This window comes from Heliconius melpomene, chromosome 13 (assembly GCF_056956725.1).
Source record: "Heliconius melpomene rosina isolate 202511_hmr_F chromosome 13, ASM5695672v1, whole genome shotgun sequence".
Taxonomy (NCBI): domain Eukaryota; kingdom Metazoa; phylum Arthropoda; class Insecta; order Lepidoptera; family Nymphalidae; genus Heliconius; species Heliconius melpomene.
Window position 1 is genome coordinate 12,492,625 of NC_140401.1, and position 27,886 is coordinate 12,520,510.

General features: G+C 30.4%; 1 protein-coding gene across 5 annotated transcripts; it reads left to right on the top strand.

Moving 5' to 3' along the window:
* The first annotated feature begins 137 nt into the window (after positions 1-137).
* LOC146533008 (E3 ubiquitin-protein ligase SH3RF1-like) lies at positions 138-27,813 on the top strand. Of its 5 annotated transcripts, none has more exons than XM_085196059.1 (17): positions 138-478; positions 2,915-3,037; positions 12,110-12,280; positions 13,329-13,420; positions 14,666-14,780; positions 15,290-15,389; positions 15,549-15,675; positions 16,473-16,563; positions 16,782-17,716; positions 18,008-18,192; positions 18,691-18,845; positions 19,191-19,332; positions 19,407-19,471; positions 19,830-20,011; positions 21,280-21,408; positions 22,068-22,169; positions 22,657-27,813. In XM_085196059.1, exons 2-17 carry the CDS (start codon positions 2,924-2,926, stop codon positions 22,832-22,834), a joined length of 2,883 nt encoding a protein of 960 aa, XP_085052185.1. In that variant the 5' UTR covers positions 138-478; positions 2,915-2,923; the 3' UTR covers positions 22,835-27,813. The 5 variants fall into 5 exon arrangements, with proteins under 5 accessions (XP_085052185.1, XP_085052187.1, XP_085052188.1 ...); XM_085196061.1 differs by having other exon boundaries at positions 19,194-19,332; XM_085196062.1 differs by having other exon boundaries at positions 16,485-16,563.
* The last annotated feature ends 73 nt before the right edge of the window (positions 27,814-27,886 follow it).

Sequence of the window (27,886 nt, forward strand, 5' to 3'; positions counted from 1 at the left end):
GTTATAGTCAAAATATTCATACGTATATATAGCCAATTATGAATAGTTATTTTATAGTGCATTTTAGTAATAAACCTTAACATTTCTGTTTACGAATTTTTATGATGGCAATTCAGAAAAAGTTGGTTTTTGCTTATTCCTTCCCCCGCTTCACCTGTCGCGACTTGTCTCGTTCGGTGAATTGGTGATCGGTCGAAGTTCGTACGAATGAAAGGAACAAACGGCGAGAATGGCATTTGTGCGTGAAATTATATTAGTTTTTATGTGAACAAGTGCATTTTTCTCACAATAATATCTTAGTCCGGCAACCCCTTGAGAATTTGTGATATAATTACGTTCCCAGGGCCGTTACGATGTTGTGTTTTGTGTAAAAGCGTTGGTGCCTTAAAATTTAGTGACTGGTTTGGGGTGGTATCCTGGTTGAGTTTCGTGCAATAATGGAGCGACTTCCCGCTAACGTTGGAATTTAAAACATCTGGTGAGTCATCAACGTTTTCGAGATGTTATCATTTCACTTTGTGGCCATTTACAACGTTAGTTATAGATCTTATAACAACGCTAACTAGTCGACATGCCATGATGTTACCGTCAGGATTATACATCGTGTTAAAATGTAGTCGCGTTATTTTCGAAATTTAGCCTTTTTCCTATATTCAAGATTTAGAGGAATGTAAACAACTTTTATTTTTCAAATTATCGTCTTGGCACCTGTCCAAATTTCACGTCCTCGTAATGTCTCGTCTGTGGAATTGTAACAGGTTGCTATATTGTTTTAAGTCCAAGTATATAAAATCCACAGTTACGCGGTTTTGTTTAAATTTTAAATTAAGTAATTTTAATAATAGTTTTAGTAATAATTAAATTATTTTTGTAATTGTGTACATAATATGGTATAAACTATAAATTAAATAAAAAACGTATGACAAACTCCTATATTATTACTATTTTATTTGCATTTGAGAAAATTTCATAAAATTTAATTATTTTGCCTATTCTTTTTACTTCTACAACAATGTGACATTTATTTTTACCAAAATTAATAATGATACTGCAAATGAAACAAAATTTGTTAATTTTAAGTAATATTTTACAATAAAGATATTGGGTAAAACCAGAAATATTTGTTGATGTCACCTTGTGATTCGATTGTGGTTTCCTTTTCAAATGTTGCTAAAAATAATGACAGTATGTTCTTATATTTTTTTAATAATTTCTTTAAATTAAAATATTATTATATATTTATACAAGTTACATTTATTTTAAATATACCTACTCTAAAAATAACTTAAACATGAACATGAGTACACTATTCATATAATTAATTAAAAATTTATTTATGAAATAAGAATTAATATATTATAATTATTAAATAAAATGCTTAAAATGTACAGAGTATTTTACACACACAATTTATTTTTCATTAAAGTTTTCATTTAAGTGTTATTAAATAGTAAATAATATTTTATAAACAAATTAACAAAAATAGATTCTTATTTCTTGAATCTGGTTGACAAAGTGCAGTGTTGATTTCTACACCTCAACTTGCAATGTCTTGAATTTGGAAATCAACATTATATGTTCCAAAAAAAGAAATAACCATCATGAAAACTTATAAGAAGTGAGACAAATGTTTGTCCGCTTATTGGTTTGTTTATTAAACTTTTTGATGAATGTAGCAAAGATAATCATCAATAATAATCAATTATTCAAAGAACTACCATTGTTATGAGAACTTAAGTATGTAATGTTCATATAATATGTGTGCATATTCATTTGTTCTTGTAAATTGTCTATTTTAATTGTCTATTTCCCAATATTGGTATTGAACCAACAACCATTACATTTGCAGTTAAATACTGTACTGTAATGGTCTCAATATTGTAAAATGACATATTTTGTTAATAGTGTTTGTGTATAATCATAATATGCAATTCTATAAGCTAAATATGTTTTATTTAATTACAAAAAATTTGGATTGTTGTGTAAATATCAGGAACTACTGATTCTTATATAAAAGAAAAGTGTTTTATTGTACAGTTTATTTGTCAAAGAAGATTTAACATCAAGTTAATTATTTCGATGTAGCTCACTGTGTCTGTAGTCAGACTAACCTAGGACAATTAGGTACAATGTGTTAGAAGTTATTCCATTAAATCATGGGCAAAACCACAATTAAAAGCTAGTAAATTATAAAAAAAGAAGTTTAATAATCTGTACAGCTTTCTCCTCTTAGTTATAAAATTATTTTCTTTGAAGTAGGTCAGATTTATGTAATTGGAATAATTTGTAGGTTTTTACATAATGACTTTAATCCACCTGTCAGCTTGTTTCTAAGTGTTATGACATAAAAAGGGTACAGTACAATGGAAACATCCCATGTAAGCTCTTAAGCTTATTTTAATTATTGTTAGTATTAAAGGAAATTGCATAAATTAACTGAAGTAAGGTAACTTCTATTAATATTATACCTGTAAGATGAAAATGAAATCATTCTAAATTAATGAATGTCTTGATTATTGCATAATTAGGTTATCTGATGATTTAACTTTAGGTATTTTTTTTTCTCATTTAAGCTTATAGAGCCTACTAACTTCATTTATATTGACAATATTTATTCAAAAAAATAAATATTCTATTTGGTGTGATTATTATATTGATTACACATTAAAATAGATTATTTATGATTCTTTGACAAATGTTTAAAAATAAATAAAAAGCTTGTATTATTGATTGACTGACAGACAATTTGCAAGGGATACTATTGACAGAAAGCAGAAATTAGGCACATATAGTATCCTTGTTGAGTATAGTTTAGGTATCAGAGATTTTATGTTTTTTATACTTTAAGCAATCAAAGTATGTAACTTGTTTGTTACAACTCATGTTTTTATATAATACTGTTGTTATTTTATAGGGAACCGGGATGGATGAGGGTCTGTTGAATGACCTTCTTGAGTGCTCCGTGTGCCTGGAGAGGCTTGACACTTCCTCCAGAGTTCTACCATGTCAGCATACATTCTGTTTGAAATGTTTAAAGGTAATTTTATTTTAAATTGTTTTTTTTTAGCTTTATGGTCGTAACAGCTCTATCTAAATAGATAATGTAATTATTAAATAGAAAATGGTAAATAGTTGCACAATGTTGGAACAATGTATTTTTTTTGCAATCTTTTTTATTTGTTATTTTGTCATCAATCAACACTAATAAAAAGGTTGTAAAAGAAGTAGAGCTTGAACCCACAACCTCTTTGATAACATATCTAAGATTTATGTATTTATTTGTTTTAAATTTATTTTTATTGACAGTAGTGATTGATTACTTATGAAAAAAATCCCATGAACAATACTTATTAAAGATATTTAATTAATTATCTTTCAACTTCCGTCATGGCAGGAGAAGTAAGAAGAGTAAAACGCGGCGGTTGTAAGTTCGATACCCACTCGGGAGAATGATTTCTTTTTTTAGCTTCACTCTTTATCCCGCTCATAGCAGGTTAGCAGGTAGGCAGAGAGAACTTGGAAGCCTAGTGTTAAAACACGTGTGTTGATTGGCGGAAGTCACCAAAGCGAGGAAGAGAAAATATTAAATATTTCATTCTCTCGAATGGGAATTGAACCCCCTAACCTTCCAGTTTATAGTCACACGCTTGTGCCTCTGCGCCAAGACGGCTTCAATTTTTAATAAGCTAGTTGTTTTTATTTTATATTTCGATAGTAGATAAAATATAATTATTTATATAGTGTAATGGATGTATGTTCCTCTCAATGTCAACACTCCTCAAGTCTCAATGTCTTCCACATAATAATCTGTATTACGACAACGTAACTATCGGATACTGGGATAGACTATATCCGTTACTAGGAAATCTAGGGTACAGTTAAGCATAGATGTGCTTATTATTAATTTTTAATATATTATATTTTGTATGTTTTTTTGGCTTCACGCTTCTTTTAGCCTACAAGATTTCAATATAATCATACCCCTCTGAGGGATTCGAATACACAAACATCGTATGCATCCATCCATCCATCCATCAGCCTTTCAACGTCCACTGCTGGACATAGGCCTCCCCTAATTGTCGCCACTCCGTCCGGTCCTGCGCCCTTTGAATCCAGCGGATTCCCGCTGTCTTTTTAAGGTCGTCGGTCCACCTGGTTGGAGGGCGGCCTGTGCTCCTTTTGCCGAGACGGGGTCGCCATTCGAGGACCTTTCTTCCCCATCGGTTGTCGGCCCTCCTGAAAATATGGCTTGCCCATCGTATGCATACTAATAGTGATTAGTATGCATACAATTCCAATATGCCGCGGCAGCCTCAATTTTGTTAAGTTATAGATATTTTTAGGCAAAAAATCGTTAGAGGATTTGACTTCCAGATATGTTTTATTTTTGTAAACTCTATGTTTGGCCATAACGTAGTTGGTACTGTCTCGACGGGAAACAAATAAAAATGAAGAACGTCACTATTTTTAAGCTAAATATATTCATGTATACATTTATCTTCAAAGCTTCAAAATAGTAACTTACTTTAATAACTCTGTTATACTATACAAACAACATTTTAACAAACATTGAATCATTTACTTTATTTTGGTACTAAGTTGAGACCAGTCGTGGCACAGGGCACAGGTGTCTGACTATAAACGCGACAGCTTGTGGGTTTGATTCTCGCTCGAGGAAATGAAATATTGAGTATTTCCATTTCTTCACCCTCAATGCATCCAGAATTCGGCAGAAAATAGATAGCGGTGTCTCTTAGCAATAGACAATGCTAATAAGACATAGTAATATCATTTACCGCATTTTTTGTCTAGCCTTAATGGGTAAACATCTTGTTCTAAATATAATCATTCCCCCAAAAAGATTTCAACCAATAACTATCTAATGCAGCAGCCAGCAAGACATTCCTCATGATGTGTGTAAAGTGTAAAGTTCCTCGTGATAAATACGTAGGTATCTGGATAACATCCTTAAGTAGATATCTAATAAACACTAGCTTTAATTTACTCATTCGTGGTAGGATAAAATGGGAATTTTCAATTAACTTCAAGAAAAATATGAACTGAATGTATTTTGTGAAGGCAGCTAAAAGCATAGCTAACTTGTTAGAGAATATTAAAGCAGATCTCCTCAAATTGGGGCGGATAGCACAAACAATACACCGTGGGTACACTGAAGGGAAAATACACGTAAAAGTAAGCTACAATGGCCGGTTTATTTTTTTTAGCAACGCTCTGTTTTTGTTTTATTTTTTTTGGAAATTTTTCACTTTTTAAAAAAAAACGTTGGTGCAAAATGAACCGTTGTTGAATTTAATTGTTTGTTTATGTTTTTATAATGGACTATTGGATCCGAACGCGCCTACGCCCGCTTGAACTATACGAATATTTATTAAATATATTTATGAAATTATTTTCACTTTTCAATAGAGAGATGCGTTAAGCAAGCTCATTTTGGGTGACGTTTTCTAACAACAAACTTTGCAAATCGTTGCTTAGCAACGACGGTTGTTATTAACATGGCGGAATAAATTGCATGTCAAATTAATAAATATTTTAATATATTGGTATATATCGAAAATATTACAAATATGACAAAAAAAAGTATCCTATGTTCATCCCGGTACTCTCAAGTATCTCTATATGAGTATTTTATCACAATTAAATTAGCGGTTTGGCCCTGATTGCGTAAAAGACAGACAGACAGACAGAGTTTCTTTCGAATTTATAATATAGGTATGGATTCTGTATTGTATGCTGTCGATCTCCTAACCGTCTGTTTTGAATATTGACATAAATTATATGGAGCTCAAATGTTTTTATACTTGAACTAAAACGATTCTCTCTATAGAAAATCTACACCTATTACTATTACTTAGCATATGCAATTAGTTAGAATTACTCTAATATACTGCGGCCTATTAGTATTCCGCAAGTAAACTAACATTAAGCTAATGTTAGTTCTGTATTAACACTTTAAATGACATACTTATGTTCTTCATATACAATATATATCCAAGAGTTGTATTTTCATCACGATTGTACCCAACATCCTGAGTTAACAGCCCCTTCTCCCGTAAATAAACATTAGTTTATTACTCTGTCTAATTTAAACGGCATTTTGCTTTGAGTCATTTGATTGACTCACGGTCGCGTACTTTATAGTGGTGGTAGGTATAAGACAATACTCGTATGTCATTCAATGTTTGTTAGCGATTAGAGCGCACTTGAAGTAATGTAATGTAAACATTGATGACTTTGTTGTTTTTTTTTCTCTCTCTTATTTTTCTATTGTTTCTGTTGTTTTTTCTATTTCATTCAGATTATAGCGTTTGTAATGCAAAAAAGTAGATTTGTCTTTACCGCTTTAGATATCTTTGATATAGAATAATGCATTACAAAATCATACAGTGTCTGCCAATTTATTCTTTATTTTTTTCTATTAATTAATAATGAGTAAAATATTGTTTTTATATTACGTTTACACAATATTTCTAATGATAAAGTATATAATTTTGCTTATTTTATTAAACAAGGTGGAATCACTGCGTAATTGCAAATATCAACGTTATGTGATAGATATGTCAAAGACAGCTCAAATTAGCTGTGAACATTAAAGTTCACCTAAACCGTTTTAACACATTTAATTATTCTATTCTTTGTTTATTCTCTTTTTTATGTAATAAAAATTGATAAAATAAAAAAATATATAGTTTTATTGTTTATTTTTTTCCCATCGCGCATACCAGAGGCAGTCGCCACTTTCCGCCGAAATTCAAGATGTCCGATGTTAAATTTGTATGGATCTGGAAGATGTAACCACAACCATCGCTTTTACAGTCGAACTCTGTCCCACTGCGCCATGATGGTGACTGTTTATTATTACGGTTATAAAATGTTATTGTTTATTTATTTTTATCTTTACACATTTCCCGTTTCATGGTGGACGATCATGAAAAATGTATGTATATATTATAAACACGTCATTCTTATCTTCAATATTCGTCTATTTTAAGGAAAGACGCTTCATATAGAAATAAAATTATTTTTTAATATCTCTCTATTACTATTCTTTTCGACAGACATCAAACCCACTACCTCGCCTACACTATAGATTAATATAGTATTTCAACGCCTTAACTAATTAACGGAGTTAGGTCTTACTTAATAGGTACAAGTAGTAAATATTCTCGCTATATCCATACCTATATTATAAATTCAAAAGTAACTGTGTCTGTCTGTCTGTCTGTCTTTTACGCATTCAGGGCCAAACCGCTAATTTAATTGTGATAAAATACACATATAGAGATACTTGAGGGTCTCGGGATGAACATAGGATACTTTTTTTTCTCATATTTGTAATATTTTCGATATACATATACCAATATATTAAAATACTTATTAATTTGACATGCAATTTATTCCGCCATGTTAATAACAACCGTCGCTATGTGACCGTTGCTAAGCAACGATTTGCAAAGTTTGTTGTTAGCAAACGTCACCCAAAATGAGCTTGCTTAACGCATCTCTCTATTGTCAACTGAAAATAATTTCATAAATATATTTAATAAATATTCTTATAGTTAAAGCGGGCGTAGCCGCGTTCGGGTCCACTAGTTGCATTATAACTTTTTGAACGCTTTTAACTCTCATTCATCCCGAAGTCGTCAAAGGTTGAGCGTTTTCATGATTTTAATATAATTTAATATGAAAACATACCAAGTATGAAATGAACCAAGTTTTGCATTGTAAATTCAGTTTGACGAACGACCGAAATGAAGTAGGCACGTGCTCAGCGCTAGATGAAAAACATTGCCCACGCATACCAACATCCGTTCTATGGAACATAAAATTAATCTCATTCCTGTACATAACTTTGTAATACAAAGAAATAAAGTGGAGAAATGTTACTATACCTATACTTTTTTGAATGGTAATAGTACACCTGTAGTTGAATGTGTTTTTTTTTTACATGCAAAGGTTAATTATTATAGTTGCATTTGGTCTTATTTAAAAAAAAATAGAGTTGAGTAAAAGTAAAAGTAAAAGAGACTTAGTGTTGAGTGGTGAAACTCAAAGTCGCGCTCTCTTGTTGCCAGGAAATGAATATGAAACGTTCCCACGAGCGGGAATCGAACCCACAACCGTTGTATATGCATTCTTAAGGGGGACTTTTTAAAAAGTTCTACTCAACTGTAGTTTCTTTTCCACTATTGCCTATTAAGTGTGGGTGGCTTAGTAATGTAGCGATACTAGAACCGTAACAACTCATTCATCAACGGTTCTAGTCTCGCTACGTTTGAAAATTGTAAACGAAATTTCAATACGTTTCTTGCCAATTTGAACTAGGTATATAAAAAAAAGCCTTACCTAATTTACTTTGGTTATTTGCTTGGATGAAAGTAGGTCGATTCAGGCGTGTTTTTCACTGCGGTACACGCAATATTGTTGACATTGTTCTAAATATCTAGTTATTTTAATAAAAACTAAAAAAAAAATGTATTGTTGTAAAATATTATTTTTTTTGCTCTTTTAGGGTTGCGTACCCAACAAAGCTCCCGTAAAACGAAACGAATGGAAAAACTTATGTCTAAAACTACCTTTAACCTAAAGTACATATATTATGCTAATATTATAAGTATTCCGCATGGCAGAGGAAACCTAGTAATAAGACACTCTGTTCTCACTTTTCGCCGGATTTTTTTGAGGCATTACGTGTTGAGTGGGGGAGCTCAACGCCGGGCTTTATGCCTTGATGCCAGAGCGAAGGAATAAAAATATTATTAAATAATTCACAACCATTGCATTACAGGCACACCCTTGTGGCCTTTAACTTCAAATGAAGTATTAATTAAATTAATACTTAAACTTCACATTTAAATGTAGATGTTAATTGAAATACATTTAGCTAATAAATGAACATGCGACATACCTCGGGTCAATTTACTACCTTGCTTCCTCCTACAAATACACTACTCAGATACAAAACATCCGTATAAGTGTAAACAGTACAGAGTACAGACAGTAATATCTGAGGGATATAGGGATAAGGGAGCATAGGGGAGCGCTAAGAGAAAATTTCTCGAATATCGTATAGGAGCGTGAAAAAACGGGATAAAAACAAAATTGCGGACGAGACCAGTATGTAGAAATTATTATTCTAGTTTATGAAAAGCTTGACCTTTTACATTAATAAATTCCCATTTTTTTCGACGTTCTAAAGGCTACGGACCCGTGAAACAAACGGTTCTTTAAATTCTACTTCATAAAGTCCATGCAAAGGAAGTTGCGACCACCAATTCGTATAAAAATCAATCTATTTAAATATAAACGTTTGTAATGGTTCTAGTTACAAATAAAGAGTAAAGTTCTTGTTCAACTGTGTAGAAGTCAAATGTATATATAAATTATGATAACGTTAAATTTGTGGCCGTATTCTAGTCTCTTATCAAGAATGACTTAACTCTGAGCACACAGAAGCAGAGAAAATGTTTGAGTTGTATTTTTGTAATTTTCTTATGCGATTTTTATTGTTTGTTGGTATGTAAATTTATCTTTCTTTCTTTTTTCTTTCTTTTTCTATTTTTTTTAATTGCTAAGTGGTGTTATTATGTATGGGCGCTTGCACATAGATATTCTATATGCCCAAGATAACTCTGACCGTATGCACAGTAGGCTACTTCTAAACGTTCAAATCGAATATAGCCTCTAGCCTCCTTTCATAAGTAAAATATCCAACAAAAAAATATTTTTTCAATTCCGGTCAGCAGTTCCTGAGATTGCGTGTGCAAAATAAACAAACTTGTCTATTATAAAGATAAAACTATTATTAGTATAGATTAAGCTCAGTCTGAATAAACATATATAAGTATTAATTATATAACGTAGGTTAATATTACTTAACATGCTTTTAAGTTATTGCTGCGTCGAAAACAAAGCTTCACATTTCAAAGAGTGGATATTTATAAAAGTTGTTAATATCGATATAGCACCCCGTTCTCACAAAGAGTTTCAGATCAAAGCCAAATAATAATACGGGAATGTCGTTAAGTACGGGGAGTACTGGCGGGGTGATCTATTTTGGTTACGCTAAAAATACATGTAACAGCTTTCAACTGGGACAATTAGATCGATACAATGACGAGTGTCGACTGACGTTGTACACATTGCTGGTTAAGAGATGGGGTGGTGTCGGACCACTGCCATTGCGTTTGTTTTTTTTTTCCTTTAATTTTTTTTCTTTTTAGTTGAAGATTGGTCTTGGGTCTGTGTTTGTAGGTTTCCTTTTTTATGCTGAGTCACGGTTTTTGCGTGGTGAGGAGATTAAGGAAACGAGAGGATCTCGTTTGGTTCTTCAGTTTTTAAGTGTAGCAGCTTTACGTTTTGCCTACTTTTACCGGAATTCGAGACTATAATGTTAATTCGCAAAACTAAACGCCATGCCATCTTTATCAGTGTGGGGAAAGGAAAATAATTTCAATCTGAGTTAGATACTTATTAATTTAAACAAGTATAACTATTGAAAATACATAAGTAGATGTATATTGATGACTTTGACAAATTTAAATGAAGTTCTCTCAAAAGCTTTATATTTATTTTTAATATTTGGACATAATTTGATTTTTAAAATATAAAATATACGTCTCATACATGAAAAGGTGCATAGAATCACCTTGACTCACTTTCTAAATAATCGTAAAATGATAAGATATCTGTTATTGATTTTCATACGTCAGATTGTGACTTATAGTGGAACCAAATTTCCTTAACTGTAAACGCGTTGGCTGTGAGTTCAATTCTCACTCGAGGAATGGAGTTATTTTTATTTTCTTGCATCGGTATGATAAACCGCGGCTTTGGGTTACGTCACTTAACGCCTAATGTTTCGAATTTACGCGGTAAGTGATGGACGGAGTGTGTTGACACTACCTAAGTTCTCATTGAAAACTAATTTTATAATACAGTTACCAATCTACAATTATTCAAACGAGATCAATACGAACTGAGACGGTTAGAAACAATATAAATGTTTTTTTTTTTTAAATTTAATTTACAAAAATGCTGATACTGACAGTATGGGTTCTTAAAAGTTATTAAGTGTGCGAATGCGAAGTTTGTTGTCCTGTAGTCCTGTACGCAGAGTTCTTCTACAGACACGACCTTTGCAGAGTTCACGCGTCCTGCGACCTTTACATTTCTATATTCGGTTACATTTCCATTTATGCGATAGATAATAAATATGTTTCAGCATATCTATTTGCCGGATGTTGTCTAGAGAAGAGTATTCTATTTTTAAAAAAAAAATCAATTAATGGAATTCCGTATTGATATAATTTTAATATGCCAATATGTATTTAAATATATTTTAAAATCATTAAAATGGTATTTTTAATTCTGTAAAAAATATAAATAAGCTTACAGATTGTATAGTAAAGAAAAAAAATAATTAAAAAGTTTCGATAGAAATTTTGACTCGGCAGTGTCGCCATATTAATCATGCCAGTTATTACCACACGTGACGAATAAAACATGTTTCATCGTAACATAAACAAACTATGTATATAACTGTACATATACACATATATTCACTTAATGACAGTGTGTTATGTCCAAGACCCCCTGGGATAGCCCTATAGTGACACTTGTCGTCTTATTTGGAAGGGAAATGTTTATTGTATATACAATATTTGATAAGGAATCAGTAAAATATCACTCTTGTCTTTATTATGTAGATATGTTATCAAAATATTATCGATAAAGTTAAGAAAATGTACATATCTTTGACATTGAATTTACAAGTTTATTCAATCAAGTTTTTAAATTGCTTCATCCCGCCTGTTATGAAATGTTAATAAATAAGTGCTGTATGAAGCCTATCTCGATAAATGGACTATCCAATGCCCTATTTTTTCAATTTGTTTCGGACCAGTAATTTCTGAGATTAACGCGTTCAACCAAACAAAATCTTCAGCTTTATAATATTAATTATTATAGAAAGTATAGATTAGTTACTTCTTGAATGTTTATAATAACTGAAAATGCTAACACTAACAATTTTCTGTTAATTTTCTGTAATATTGAAAGTTTTAAATCGTAAATTATTTTGTTTTAGGTAATCGTAGAGTCCCACAAAGAGCTACGATGTCCAGAATGCCGGGTATTAGTGGAGACGAAGGTGGAGGAATTACCTCCGAACGTCCTCCTCATGAGGATACTGGAAGGTATGAAGAACTCCGCGCCGAGGAAGATAAGTGGCCAGCGAATTAGGAGTGGACATTCTCAGGTAAGAATCTTATATTTTATTCTTTCAGTTTCACGCTGTATCCCGCACAGCAGGGTAGGCAGAGAGAACCTAGAGTTAAAACACTCTGTTGCGTATTTTCCGTCCAATTTTCAAGACTTTCCGTGTTGAATGGCGGAATTCAACGTCCCGCTTTTGTCTATTAACCAGAGCGAGGAATTGAAAATTATTCATGCTCTTGAGTGGGAATCATGTGTGTGTCAAAGCAATGACAAACGCTGCGCACTGTGCCGCTTTGACGGCGTCTTTCATTACTTAAACATCTCTCAAAAATGTTAAAGTTAAAATCAAAGTCTTCTGAACTAAACTCACATGGTTAGTTTTGTATGAAAAGACGATCGTTATCTTGTCTGGTTAAGATAATATGTGGCGCTTGCCTTCGTCACATAACTGAAGTAGGAAGTGATTTGTCATTAGTTACTCTAGTCATTTTGTTAATTATGCGTATATTCTAGACTATATTCTAGTCATACTTTATTTTGTTACTGCCTATTTATAAAAGGTTTTTTTTATTCGCCGAAAATATTTAACTGTGGAAAGATAAATAATTGCAACATTACTCTTTTCTATGTTGCACATCGACGATATCCGTCAAATTCAAGTAATTGATAGGTCTTCGAAGTTGACCTTCTAATAGGAATATATAGGCTTATGCAGTATGCACCCAGTGTCATTTAGGTTTATCTCGTTGGCCTTGATATAAGTTATTCTTAAATATATATTTTTTTATTTATATTGTATACTTTAGCAATGTTTATTTACAATCGAAATGCGTATTTTTATTAGTTTTTGTTATCAGATAATCATTTAACAGTAGATAATAAATAATTTATGCTCCTGATAATATAACATATAGCGTTCACAGATAAGAAATGCCAATCACTTTTTTAGAAAACTAGAAGTTATCGAGACCGAGAGGCGCGGGTTTAAATTTTTACATGCTTTCAGAAAAAAAATCATTTCCTGCCTCTAGTGGAATAAGATTTGAAAAAGTTAAATTTACTTAATTATATTCGTGTTATCATTACAGATACAACAATTGCAACAGTCGTCGCGATCGGAAAACAAGCAGTTACCACCGCACGCTCGAGCCATGTACGACTACATATCTAAAGAACCAGGGTGAGTTTTAAATTTTAATACTTAACGTCTATTTTTAGGAAAAAAAATTGTTTGTTGTAGACGTGCTTGAAGGATGTTTGAATAATCTCCAAGGTCATATTGAGATTACTAGTCAAGTAAATGTTATTATACTAATAAAATTTTGTTAATATAAATTTATTTTTGTTTATTCCGCGTTTCAGAATCCAGATTAAATGTGCAATCTTTTAAAGTTACTTGCTAAAATAGTGTAGTACATTTTTTTACACTACAGTCGGTTAAAGTTTCGTGTAGTAATTATTTTAAATTTAATGTTTGGCAAAAACACGACATTTTATTGAGAACTGAGGCAGGTATGTTTCAATTTTAAACTGTAATTTACACAAGAGTTAGTAATTTACAGTTTAAAATTGAAACATACCTGCCTAATGATTACCTTACAGAAAAAAAATATATCATAAAAAGGATTAAGATGAGTGATAATTAAAATAAATAATTTTGTAATTCAAGCGAGCGAAGCCGCGAGCGGGTAGCTAGTTGTTACATACAATACTCACAGACAGTTTTAACTGATGGCATTTCGAATTTATACTTACGTGTTATGTTGCTTGGCAACAAATTTTTTGTAATGTTTTAAACGAGAATTCTATAATTGGTTATCCTTCAACTTCATCCGTAAATAGGCTATTTTTTTGTATTTTGTACAATTTTTAAATATGCCTAAGAATTGGGTGGACTGTTATAGTAATATTACTTTGACTCATTTAATTTTATGCGTTATTCTAAAACGGTTTATTAAGCAGTATATTACTTTATATTTTATTTCAGTGGAATGAAAAAATATGTCTTCTGAGTTAACCAGATTGATAAATGTTGTAACTTTGTAAGGCTTTATAGAAATAGCCTATTTATTTAGGTATCTATTATTAGGTGTCGGTCTTTAAATGTAAATAAAAATTAGTACAATTCCCACTGAAAGCAGTTTTTATTAGAAATATTTGAATGAATGAAATGAAAAGATCAAAATAATTAAATAAAAAAATATGTATTTATGAGATACAGTTTCATATACTAGCAGTGACAAAACAATACAATAGTACTTGTAAAACTATATTTGAACTAATCAATAATCAAGGCATTTAAGCGACAAACGCAAGTTCATTCTCATTTCTGGAATAACTGTATGAATCATACAAATATACTGAGAAAACATATGTGAATCAGTATTTTACTTTGTTTTAAATTCAAATTAAATATTCATTTCAGTGATCTGTCCTTCAAGAAGGGTGAAACGATTATTCTGCAGAAGAAATTAGATACGTTTTGGTACCAAGGCGAAGTATCCGGCAGGACCGGCATGTTCCCTATTACTTTTGTACAGGTAATATTTAAACACGTATAATATTTGTGATAATATCAAATATCAAATTGTTACTGTTTTTTTTATAATAACTACTATTTGATTTTTAGAAATTAAAAGGTGTCAATTTTTTTAGGTGACATATCTAAATAATTTAAGTAAATAAAAAACTAATGAATTACAACATCAAATATGTTTTATTTTTATTAAAAATGTTGTCGTTAAAGATAAAAATGTAGGAGATACATATTGTACTGCGTAAAGCTCAACCACTCAACACGCAATATCTTGAATTCAGACAGAAAGGTAGATAACGGAATGTCGTGACACTAGGTCCTCTTTGACTGTTGTATGTGACATGCAGCATGTAGCTGAAGAAGTATAATTTTAGAAATTTTTCTCTTAGTACTTCCCTATACTCCCCTAGGAACCTATATAGTAAATGTTCGTTTTCTGCGCTTTATACTTTCGACATTGTTTGTTAGTCACTATGGAAAATTTCTATGTAATAAATATTGTAATGATTTCAGGTGGTGGTACCATTACCAATGAGTACTGCGTTGTGTAAAGCACTGTACGACTTCCGAATGTCGGCCCCTGACGAAGAAGGATGCTTGGCTTTTGATAAAGGTGATATTTTATTATATAAAATATATATTTTAAATTATTATATATGAAGCCCCTGTCAGTGATTGATCTCAGGGTGTGATTGTAAACGCGTTGAGTTCCATTGTAATGATGCGAAGCCGCAAATAAAATATATTGTACTATATAATATGAAATTTTCAGGTGCAATAATATCGGTGCATCGTCGTGTAGATGAAAACTGGGCGGAGGGTCGTTTGGACCAACGCGTCGGTATATTTCCTATAGCCTTCGTGGAGTTAAACCACGCGGCTAGGCAACTTATGAACAGGTAATTTACTTAATTATTATGACATTTTATTTCTTCATATACAGGGTGGAATTGTCAGCACCACTTTAATTGAAACCACGACCACACCACCACAACCACCACAAACAACGCCATTTGTAAAGTATAACATAGGCACGCACACACTTACCTGACAAAGCGGTACCGTCGTACACTTATGTGTGCGTCACACGAAATACAGGTATGGATAAAAATCGTGAAATGAAAAAAAAATCCTACGTCCAAACTGTTGAGGTACTTTAATTATTTTTTTAGCTCTGTGTTTGAAATATTATACCCTATATGCAGTTTCAGTAAAAGAAGCGCTGCCTCTTCCACCCTGTATATTCATATAAATTATTATGACTTTAATTATTATGATATACTGAACAGATACTGCTGTTTCTTTTTTTCTTGGTGTGTCAGAAAGTTCATGAACTATTGTTTATTTTTGACTGACTACTATTATTTTAAAAAGTATATTAGTATGAATAAATAACTAATATTGTAATGTTTAACAAAATTTAATATTTACTTGAAACTAAAACTGGATTCATTTTTTTATTTTATTTTGACGACAGATTAGATAAAACCTCCATAACCTCTAATTTTGTTCCTTAGACATTATAGTATCTATATATATATTAGACATTAGGTTATATTAACATATTTTGATTTGGTACAGTGTAGTATCTTTATAATATAAAATGTTTCGGATTTGATCCCGCATCCCTCATCTATTCACCAAGGCACTTATCCACAAAACTGCAATTAAATATATTTATTATTTACATAACTAGACAAAATTTCAGTGCACCAATAACTCGGCCTGTGCCGCCTGTGCCTGATGTAGTGAGATCATCGCATTCCGACAGACACCATGGAACACAGGTATTTGGGTTACTTATTCTATTTTAAAAAAAAACACACACTACCTTAATGATTGAAATTGGAATTTACAAGGATAGTTCAATAAAATTGTTGTCATTATTTCTAATAAAATCATCTTGTAGTTTATTTATATTTAACTCTTAGATATTAATAATCAATAAAATTATGTGAATGTCCTAGACAATTTACTTATTTTAATCTTTTACTTTAATCCTCAGGCCCGTGGCCAACCCATGTCACTATCAACTCCCACAGCCGGACAAGGCAACTATCAAAACCTGGCATCAATGAGTCAATCCCATCCAAACTATCACGCAAATCACGCTCAAACAATCACGCAACCACAGATTTTGATACCGCAACCAGTGAACCAACACATAACCGTGAACCAAGTGGTTGCCAGAAACGGACCTCTAATGGAACCTACGACCAAACACTTAGATCTGATCCATTTCACCAATGTACATAATAAAAGCCATCAAACAATGGGAATTCAGAGTGTTTCCCGTATAAGTGAAAATTACGACCGTTTAAGAGGAACTAAATTTGAAAATTACAATTCGACGCCATTACAAAAAGTTGAGACGACCACCTATCAAAATGTACGCGCTGTTAATTTTACAAATAATAGTTCGGACTCTAGTTCCAGTATGAACACTCCGTCTGGGAACGCCGGCAGTTGTACAACCACGCCCAATACAAGTTCCAATACAAGTACTTGTGAAAGCGCCGAGCCTAGCTTACCTAGTTCACCCGACAACGTTAATACTGAACGTTCAGCCAATGTTAGTACTCAAGAGGAAGAAAATCAAGAATCGTTAAACGCATCTGGTGCATTAAGCTTAAATGAAAGCTCAACAGCGACTAATACATCTTTAAATGTCAGCCTACCGCCATCGGAAAGTCCAAAAAATCAAAATCAAAATGATAGTCAAGATAGTACAGAAGTATTGGAAGTTCCATCGCATTCTAGAAATGTTATGAGTGGTCCGAATTCCTTGTTTAATTTTGGCTTGGGATTACAGGCTGCTTTGTCGCCATCACACAAGGATGGGAATTATATGGTGTCAAGACACAGGGATCATAGGGATAGAGAAAAAAGACATAGCTTGACACCTTCTACGCATTTACAATCCAATCATATACAAAACAGGTATATTTTTTTTGGTTTTATGAATATTTTTAACAAATTGTATAATAAAAACAAAATAAATAAAAAGAAACTGGTATTAAGACATTCTGTGTCCCACATACCGGTGAAGGCATTGCGTGTAGAGTGGCAGAACTCAACGCTGCGCTTTGTCTCGTTACCAGAGTGGGGAAATGAAAATATCAAATATTTAATTCCTCCGAGTCCCACAAGCGTCGCATTTTCAGTCACATGCTTATGCCCCTGAGCCATGACAGCCTCAACTAATATTAATCCGAATATACGTAAATCCAGGCATTCAGCAGAGATCCTAGCAACGAGTCTTCTAGATCATGGAACAGAGAGGGAACGCGAGAGACCAGAAAGAGACAGAAGAAGGCGAAGATCCGGTAGCAATGAGAAACCTTTGCCAGCTGCGTATATAGCTCTGTATGCATATAAACCTCAGAAACCTGATGAATTGGAATTGAAGAAAGGAGGTAATTTATGTACTTTTTATAAGGGTTCTTTTTTGTTCTTTCTACTAAAAGATTTCCGCCAATCCAGAACTATCACAGAGTAATTATTAGAACATTGTTCAAAGCCGGCTTTACTGGGTTCATTTTAAATTTGACTATGTGGGAAAAGGAGGTAAGACACTGGAGGTTAAGAAATGGGTTCATTAAGTACATGTCGACCCCTACATTACTAATGCTATGGTATGCTAAGATGCACCATTTATAAATACTTTTCAATTTTATATACCCCTGTCATATAGCACTAAATAAAACTTAGTGACAAGTTACTAATAATATCAATAAGCTGAAAAAAATTATATGAATTGAATGCATACTTTTCTATTGTTTTTTCTTTTATTTCACAATAAATATGTCCAGACATCCTTCCAATCGCCGAGCTTCCTTAATTTTTTCTTTAATAGTATATTTCTATGTATATATTTACACAACACAGAAAAATAATTCAATGTTTGGTTCCAGGTGTGTACACAGTAACGGAAAGATGTCGAGACGGCTGGTTCAAGGGGTGCTGCGACCGCATACAGCGTTGCGGCGTGTTTCCCGGCAACTACGTGGCGCCCCTTGCGCCGCTGCCCGCGCACGCGGCCGCACACGCTAGGGCTAAACACGACAAGGTAAGTAAACATGCTTTTTTGTGTGTTGTTGAGTGTTCCCCGGGAACAAAGTTACGACGAAAAAGTATAATTTTAAATAAAACCTATTAACTGGATTAATTGTTTAGGCGTTTACCCGTCTAGCCATGACCACGTATTACTGCAAAATGTTCGAAACGTCGGGTTAATCCAAAAATGTATAATCCTATATATACGATTAATCCCGTTCAATAGTTTAATTTAAAATGTGTAATAATCGTGAAAACCAAAGATTTTACAAAATGTATAATTTTATGTATTTAAAAAAATAGCGATAATATAAATTGAAGCAGTTTTGATGAATAATATCATTATAAATGTTTACAGCAGAACACATCTAACACAACAGCCACAACAACAACAAAAGTAACAACAACTAGCAACACGAACACGACAAACGCCAATACTAATCCCACATTGGCGCCTCCGGACGCGCCCCCTCGCGCTTCCAGCCCTCTTGTTGCTACAGGTATGTATAATATGATTTATAGTGTAGTATGTTATTATTATATTTATTGCAATTAAAATTATGTGTTGTTTTAGGTCAACCTTTAACATATCCTTGGAGTTCAATACAACCTCAACAAACAACTCCGAGAACGGAAAAGGTATAAATAATAACATAATATTGTTTCTTCTTTCTGGGGTCTCCTTACCAAATAAAACGATTTTCATTTGTTATTTATGTTATAAATGAAACCTACAGTACGGTCGACACGTCGTGGCTGTTCTAAAGTTACCTGTAGATTTGATTTTAAAATTTTTATGCTTTCTAATTATTTACCTCAAAAAGCCTAATTTTATAAATTAAAATATATTTGGATGGATTTTTTAAAATATTTCCTAATGAATTTTGAATATCAACCAGAATGAGAACACATTTAATACCCTTGATAAAGAATAGACATGCGGGAAAAACTTTTTACATAAAAATGACTAGCGAAAACAATTAATTCAAAATTATAGCCTAAAGAAAAATCCAAATCGGACAAATCATCAATATCAACGGGCGTCTCGCTAATGAAACGCCTCGCCGCCATGAAGAAGTGTAAATCACCTCCTCCAGTAGGTTATAGTATGGATAATCCGGTGTTTGAGGATGGACCCGGTACTTCCCTTATGTTGCCAGCGCATCCGGTTCATGTTCGGTAAGAAATATGAAAAAAAAATTTTTTTTTTGCTTCACGCTGTATTCCGAGAGGTAGGGAGATGGAATCTAGTGTTGAAACACTCCGTTACCCACGCCCCTTCGTGCTATCGAGTCATTGCGTGTTAAATGTTGGAAGTCAACGCCGCGCTTTGTCTTCTAAAAATTGTTTAATACTCTAAACATATTTTTTTTACTGAGTTAAAATTATTGAATTAAAATTGCGATGTACACCAACAAAATAAAAATACGCTATAACGCTAAACAATTTTATCACAAGCATACTATTCATTGTGAGTGGATTTTGCATGCGTATTGTGTGTCTAATTTTATGTAAACGCCCCATTAACATCACATATCATTTTGACCATTGTTTTTTTAAGCTGTAGTTTGTTTTAAAAAAAAAGTATAATATATTTAAAAAAAAAAATTATCTGTGAAGCAAACTATGACTTCTATGTATGTCATTATGTATAAACTAAATCACTATGAGTTTTTCATTACAGACAAGATGTTTAAAATAAAAAAAATGCAACTTATTTGTATTAGTTTGTAGAATATATATATATATATTTTTCATCTTGTCTATGCATTGTATGTATGAATCATGCACACGTATACGATTGCAATCCCATAGTCTGCATAACTTTTCCCTTCCCTTTTTTATTATCTAATTCTTATAGATACATAGACATGCACTACTGTTATTTAAAAAAAATAATGTAAGCTAATTGCACGTAGTTGAATGAATTGACTAACATTAATATAAAATTTAAGACGTGAAAATTTATAAAGTAGGTATGTGTGTGTCAATAACAGAAATATAAATTAGTTTAAAGGATTACATGCTATCATCATATTATATTGTAGAAGGATAATAATTTACAGCCCGTTTTTTCTTCAATATAAAAAATAATAAAAAGGCATTACAAAAAGGCATTATAAAAAGGCTGATACAGGCATTCTGGTACATTTTAAACAAATCTATTATATATGTTTACATTACAAATTAAAATAATACCTACAAATTTATGTTAGAATACCCTTCCCTTTATTTTTCTATTTAAATAAGATGAATTCACACATTTATATATACATATACTTAAAATTCCTATCCTATGTATATATATGATTATGAATCCTATTCTATCTTCTTTTCCTATCCTCTCATAATATCCTATTATTATATTATTTTATCGTATCTTATCCTATCCTCTTAGCCTACCCTCATATCGTATACGTATGCATACAACAAGCCGGGAAACGCAGGTCGGGGTCGTGTCCGTCGCAGCTGCTCCGCTCGCTGCCCGCCTCCGCTCTCTCGCCCGCCACCGCCCAAGCATCCGCTTCTGCGTCCGCCTCCGCTCGTGCGAGGCACCGCGATCAGCGGGCGCACAGGTTCGGTTGTTTATAATATAGAGAGGAATTTAAAATATGACAAACATATTTGGGTAATTTGAATTTAGCAAATACTATATTTAAAATATACATTTATTTACATTACTTGAAATTGTTCAAAGTGATAATTAACAAAACCAAAATATATTTTATTTTGAAGTTATTGTTCACATATTAAAAGATTCAATATTGAATTACATATTATAATATTTAAGTCTAGCGAAATGATAACAGTTAATTGAATGAAACTCGTATCATCATGTAGATTTAGATAGATCACAGCACTATTACTAACTTGTATGTTTGTTTGGTCACTTTTTGTTTTGCTTTCACAGTGTTGTTGCACTTCACTATCACTATCCACTGTCGCATCACACTAATATTATAAATAATTAAAATAATTATAAAAGTTAAATTATTAAGTCTTTTGTTATAAAATTTGATCAATAAGGGAAAATTATTATATTGGGAATTAATAATAAAATTATTCTGTGTTTACTAAATACACGTAGAAGTATTATTGCAATAATAAAATGAAAAACAGATAAAGATACAAAAAATACAACCATAGATAATGTAAAACTGATATCCTCTGTAATGTTTTTTATTACTTAAATTATATATGTAATACCGTTATTATTCTTAAATTTCTTAAAAAGCCGAGGATCGGGAGAAGTGGAATGGGCGGGTCATCGTAAATCCGCGTCATTAGACGTCACAGTGCGAAGAGATAGACATCACTCGCAGCCGGTTAAAGAGAAGTATGTATTTTGTTTTTTATATATTCATATTTTATTATACTTTTGCCTATACAAAAAGAGCATGCAAAGATAATCTTTTTTTAAGCTTTACGCTGTATTTCGCAATATAGCATGAGAGGCAGACGCCTATTGTTAAGACATTCAGTTACTTACTTTCTAACAGTATTTCGAGACATTGGCTGGCGGAACACAGCGCCACGCTGTTAACAGTACGAGGAGATAAAAACTTAATAATTCCCCTAAGTGTGAATTGAAACCGCACATATATTTTATAAAATAAATTTTAATGTGATTCAAATTAAAAAAAAAAAGTTTATATTAATAAAACAAAGCTTGATATAAATAATTAAACTATTATTATTGTATTTTTTTTTACTTTTATTATTTTGCACTTTTAAAAACATGTTTTACATAATAATTTTTTTTCTACTCAATTAGCCAGATAATGTAAGAAAACAATTTATAGTTATTTAATTTTTGTTCTCAGATTTCGCTGCATAGTCCCGTACCCACCTAACTCTGAATACGAATTAGAACTAAAAGTAGACGATATCGTAATCGTATGTAAGAAACGTGGCGACGGCTGGTATAAAGGGACTTTACAAAGAACAGGTCGAACAGGTTTATTCCCAGCTTCTTTTGTACAAAGTTGTCCACCTGATTAAATTTACACTTACTTGTCTCATAAGTTTCTGTTAAATTCTTATTTAGAGTAACTAGCGAATACTTATCTGTTAACGGAAACTTATCAAGCACATAAAGAATAGTACTTGTTTATATGAATTACCAGATTAGAGTAAAAGTTGTATGTACTAAATACATATATATGTGTATGTATATATATAATTTAGTGCACTCAAACGTAAATGTAATTATAATTCATGAACGACTTTATAAAAAGTTGGAAATCATTGATAAGTGTAGTTTGTAGTCATTTAAACTAATGCCTAATTTTGCATAAAACCCACCATATTAAACTAAGCAAACAAAGTGTCAGATAATATTATTTTCTTTTTAATGACAATACCGAATAAATCTCTATTTTAACCATATGAATCGAATATAAAAAATTTCTTAGTTATTTATTATGGCAAATATGCAATGTAAATTATGTAAATTGTATATTTGAATTTTCATACATTTTAATATATATATCGAATCGACTTTGCATGCTTATTGTAGGAGAATCGATTTAACAATCAGAATGTTCGCATAAATAAAAATCTATATTGTATATTATGAATGTAGATTAAAAAAGGAAGTAATAATAAAAAAACAAAAAATGATTGCTTAGTAACAAGTGAAGTTATATTAATATCGTAAAAATGTTTTCTATTCTTCGTTGTGAAAAAAAGGCGATTTAAAATTGTAATTTCAAATAATCTCTATTAACTTAGAATAGCAATAAAATGTGTATTAAAAACACTGTAACTTATCTTTTTTAAATATACTAAATTTGATAATTTGTTAATAATTTATAACAAATAGGACCATGAACGATAAATAAGGAACGAAATTTAAAAAGGGTATCAATGATAACGAATTACAATAGAAAGTGTAGTGAGTGAGCGGGATTTGATATATTTATTAATATATCAATTCATTTCAATACATTTTTTTAATTCATTCATTAATTAGAAAAAAGTAAAAGTAGTCGAAATAAGACTTGTTCCAATTTTGTAATTGTTTCGTAAATAGAAGTTTTTATATGAAAATTAATTCAAAATTAGATAAAATTTACGGAAGTTAAAATTTTTGATTCGTCCATAAATTTTTAAATTTGATGTTGTGTCTGAATAGATTAATTATTTGGTTAAAATTCGTAGCAAATTTTAGGCGAAATAATATGTTCTATTTATTATCTTGAATCATATTGTGTAACTTTAACACTATGTCACTGAATTTTATTAACATAATATCGATAAATCATAAATATCGATTTTTAAATGTTTAATAACTTATATCTTTCTATAATTACACATCAGATATAATTGATTTGAAATGTCATTAAAACTAAATCTAATTATGAATGGAATAGATAGAATATGTCTCTCATGGTACACAAATAAAATAATAATGGTATGATATAAAAAAAAACTTGTAAACTTGAATTAATTGATAATTTCTTTACAAAGTCTTTATTTTTCTTCGTTTTTGAAGAATGCTAAGGAATCTTTCCGGTACCTTTCAGACAATGTTTTTTAAATGGCAGAAAATTGAGAAACGTGTCTAAAAATAATTTTCACTTAGATATGTATTTAATGTCATAGTGTTAAAGCGAATTATCGAAATTTATACTATTAAACATTAGAATCACATAAAAAACACAATTTTAATTTAGCATCATTTTACCTAAATTTTTATAATAATACCATTAGATTAATTAGAATAGAAAAATAAAATTTCTATGTAGGTAACATTAAAAACTTATAGAGTTAGGTAATTATTTTTTTTATAAAGGAAGCTTAAGTGAATTGAAATATAGTTTTCTAATAGACATATAAGTAATTTGATTTATATATATATATATATATAATTATGTTCGTTCAAAGTGCTGTCTGTGTATATTTTTATAATACACTACTATATATCTGTCTTAATATATTTACAATAGATATTTTTTCATAACTTAGCACCTTTGAGAATAATTAGATATAGCGATTTGTTTTTATTTATGTTTTTAATTATGAATTTATTTGTTATATCTAGGTTCAATACGCTTATTACTTTAATTTATTTTTAAATCTTGCAGCTGTCAGATTATAATGCCAGTGTCAGAGATGTTCTTATTTTTTTTAAGTTTAGTGTTAGATTTTTTTTATTAAAATTTAACAAAAAATCTGCGTTTTTTATATTTATAGGCCCACTCAGAGATATCAATTAGTGTTCAAATGACACAAATATTAATTGATGTGAGTGTGTTTGTTTCATATATCTACAATAATCATTTATATTTTAATATTATTTAAATGAGGTGTCTATAGGTTTATTAATTTTTAAGATAACATGATTAAAGTGAAACATGAACAACTCCTATTTTGTAGATATATAATTCTTTATTTGCAATATTATAGTATATCACTTTATGGTGGTCATGGCTGCAAATGCAATCCAATTACATATATTTTATTGAAATAGAAACTCTCAATTTTTTTCTTTATTCTTTTGTGTTATATAATTTATTGTATACTTTAGCACTATTGTAATTCGGCTGTCCTTTCAGTTTTTATAATATGTATTTTACAAATAGAAATAAAATACAGTTAAATAGTTTGTTAATTAAATATTAACACTGCCATATTTATATTTCTATACTAAAGTTTAAAATTTACTAAATTTTGTATGTGTATGTTTTTTTATATTTATACATATAATGTGATAGATGAGAATAAGTTGACAGGTTAAAGACAAACACTGCCTAATGTTTATGGTTGTGGGTTTCTAATATTAAATTAATTTTCAATTGTTTTAACAGTTTAGTACATAGTTTAAAATCATTATTTACGTTGTTTTGTTATTTTATAGGATGCTAGTAGTATAACTGGTACTGGTATTTCTTAATTATTTTTTTATTGAAATTACTACTAAATAAAACAATAGCGCACTGACTTGTAAAATTGTAATAATGATATTTTGTAATATGTTATAATAATATCTACAAACATTTTTATTTTCATGTATTAGTTTGCCTGTCCTTATTCGTACTGTTAAGTTATTCTCGTTCTATATACATTATTTTCATTTTGAGAATTATACTCTTTGTTTTGTTTTAGTAGTTGAGAGTTAGAAATCTAAGCAGTGGTAGAAATTTATCGATTTCTTACATTTAATTTTTTCGGCCATTTTGAAATAATATAACATTTTAGTCAATATTAACAATTGTAATATTGACAATATTAACATTGGTCAATGTTTTGTAAAAGATCCGATTAAATTAAATATTTTTGAAAAATTGATTAATGATTACTTTCTAGTATAATTAATTTTGCATTATTTAAAATCGACGGTGTGAATTTAATATTCACTTTTATAATATCGGGACATCGATTTTTCTACAAAACACTGAAAGTAATACGATTTTTTATTGAATTTTATATAAATATTAAATAAAAACAATATTGAAACTGTAAATTATGCTATGAAATATGGACGCGACCTCTTTGAGTATATAATCGATTTACATGATATAATCGATTGTAATTGTTTTTTATTAATAACCATTCGATTTAACCTACTTTATTTGACACGTTATTATTGTTTTGCTGTAGCCGAGAATCAAAATGGTGGCCGTGTACCTTTTTTAATGAAATTAAGACTGTATCATAAATTTAGATTTTTTTCTAAGTGTCATAGCATAAATAGTGATTTTTTTCTCGTTTTGTATTCTAGGCTAAGGCTAATTATAACTAATTTTTATTTATTGTATTTAAGTTATTCAATTTTGTAGGCTAAAGCCATATCTACGTATAAAATTGTATTTTTTTATATGTATGTATGTATATGTATATAAAAAGCTCAAAACATTGTGACTGTAGATGATTTTAAAACTTTTTTACATTCAAGTGAGATGTGCGTTTTGTAGATTTTCTTGTGAATTTAATTTTTTACTGATATTAATAGTTTAGCCTACAAATATATGTACCTTTGCCCTTTTAGAAAATTAATTTTGACGTTTTTATTGTTTGTTCGCTTTAAACAAATAAGTATATAACAAGCGCTAGGGCGCTTTGTCGTTTTGTCCAAGGTTCAAATCCTTTATTTTCCAAATTAAAAAAAATATTATTTTAGGTATGTTACCTAAATTTTAAATTGCTTGACGGAAAGAACTGACATTGTTTGTAGGTATTTAATGATAAAAAAATTTTAGTTACTTTTAACCTTTTCATACTCATCTACAACGAAATTTTTTAGTGTATGTATATAATTTTTGTGTCAATGATGGAACATTGAAGTTTATCACCTGATGTCTAAATACTCTTTTATTATTTTATTTGTTTAAATTAAATCAAACGTCTTTTTATAATAATTATTCTTTGCTAAACTAAAAGTATCTAGTATTTTACTATTAGATAGACAATTTGGAGATTTTAAAGTTTTAATATGAAAAGTTTTAAAATTGAAAAATCGTATCCGAATTTATGCGTTTAAATATTCCATGTTTACCTAATTTTCTTGTAAAATAACGTTAATTTAATTCATTTTTCTTTTTACAATACTTTATAAGTAAAATGCTGAATTGTTATTATTGTATAGTATACCTATACTTCTAATTTTTATATTTTTAATTTGTAGGTATTGTCTCGTCTTATACTTTGTATGTACACAAATTCAATATACTATTATATACAATTTGTTGAAGTATATAGATATTTTTTTTATTTTTCAATGAACGAAAATAAATATCTAATCGATTTCACTATTCCGGAAAAATTAAACTTATTATCTGTAAATTTTAGTGGTGTAGTGATTTTTCTCTTTTTTTATTATTAATTTTTCTGGAATATATTTATGGAATCTAATAGTTAATGTAGGAATGTCCTTGTGCTACACATTTTATTTTCTTTGTACTTTTGCTTGTAATGTAAGAAAATCATATCGAAAGTTGAATTAGGTAACTATGGAACGAAATAAACATTAAATTGAATTAGATTTTTATTCTACCTTTCCCTTGAACTTATGAATCATTGATATAAAAATGTCGTTCTGGGTAGGACTTT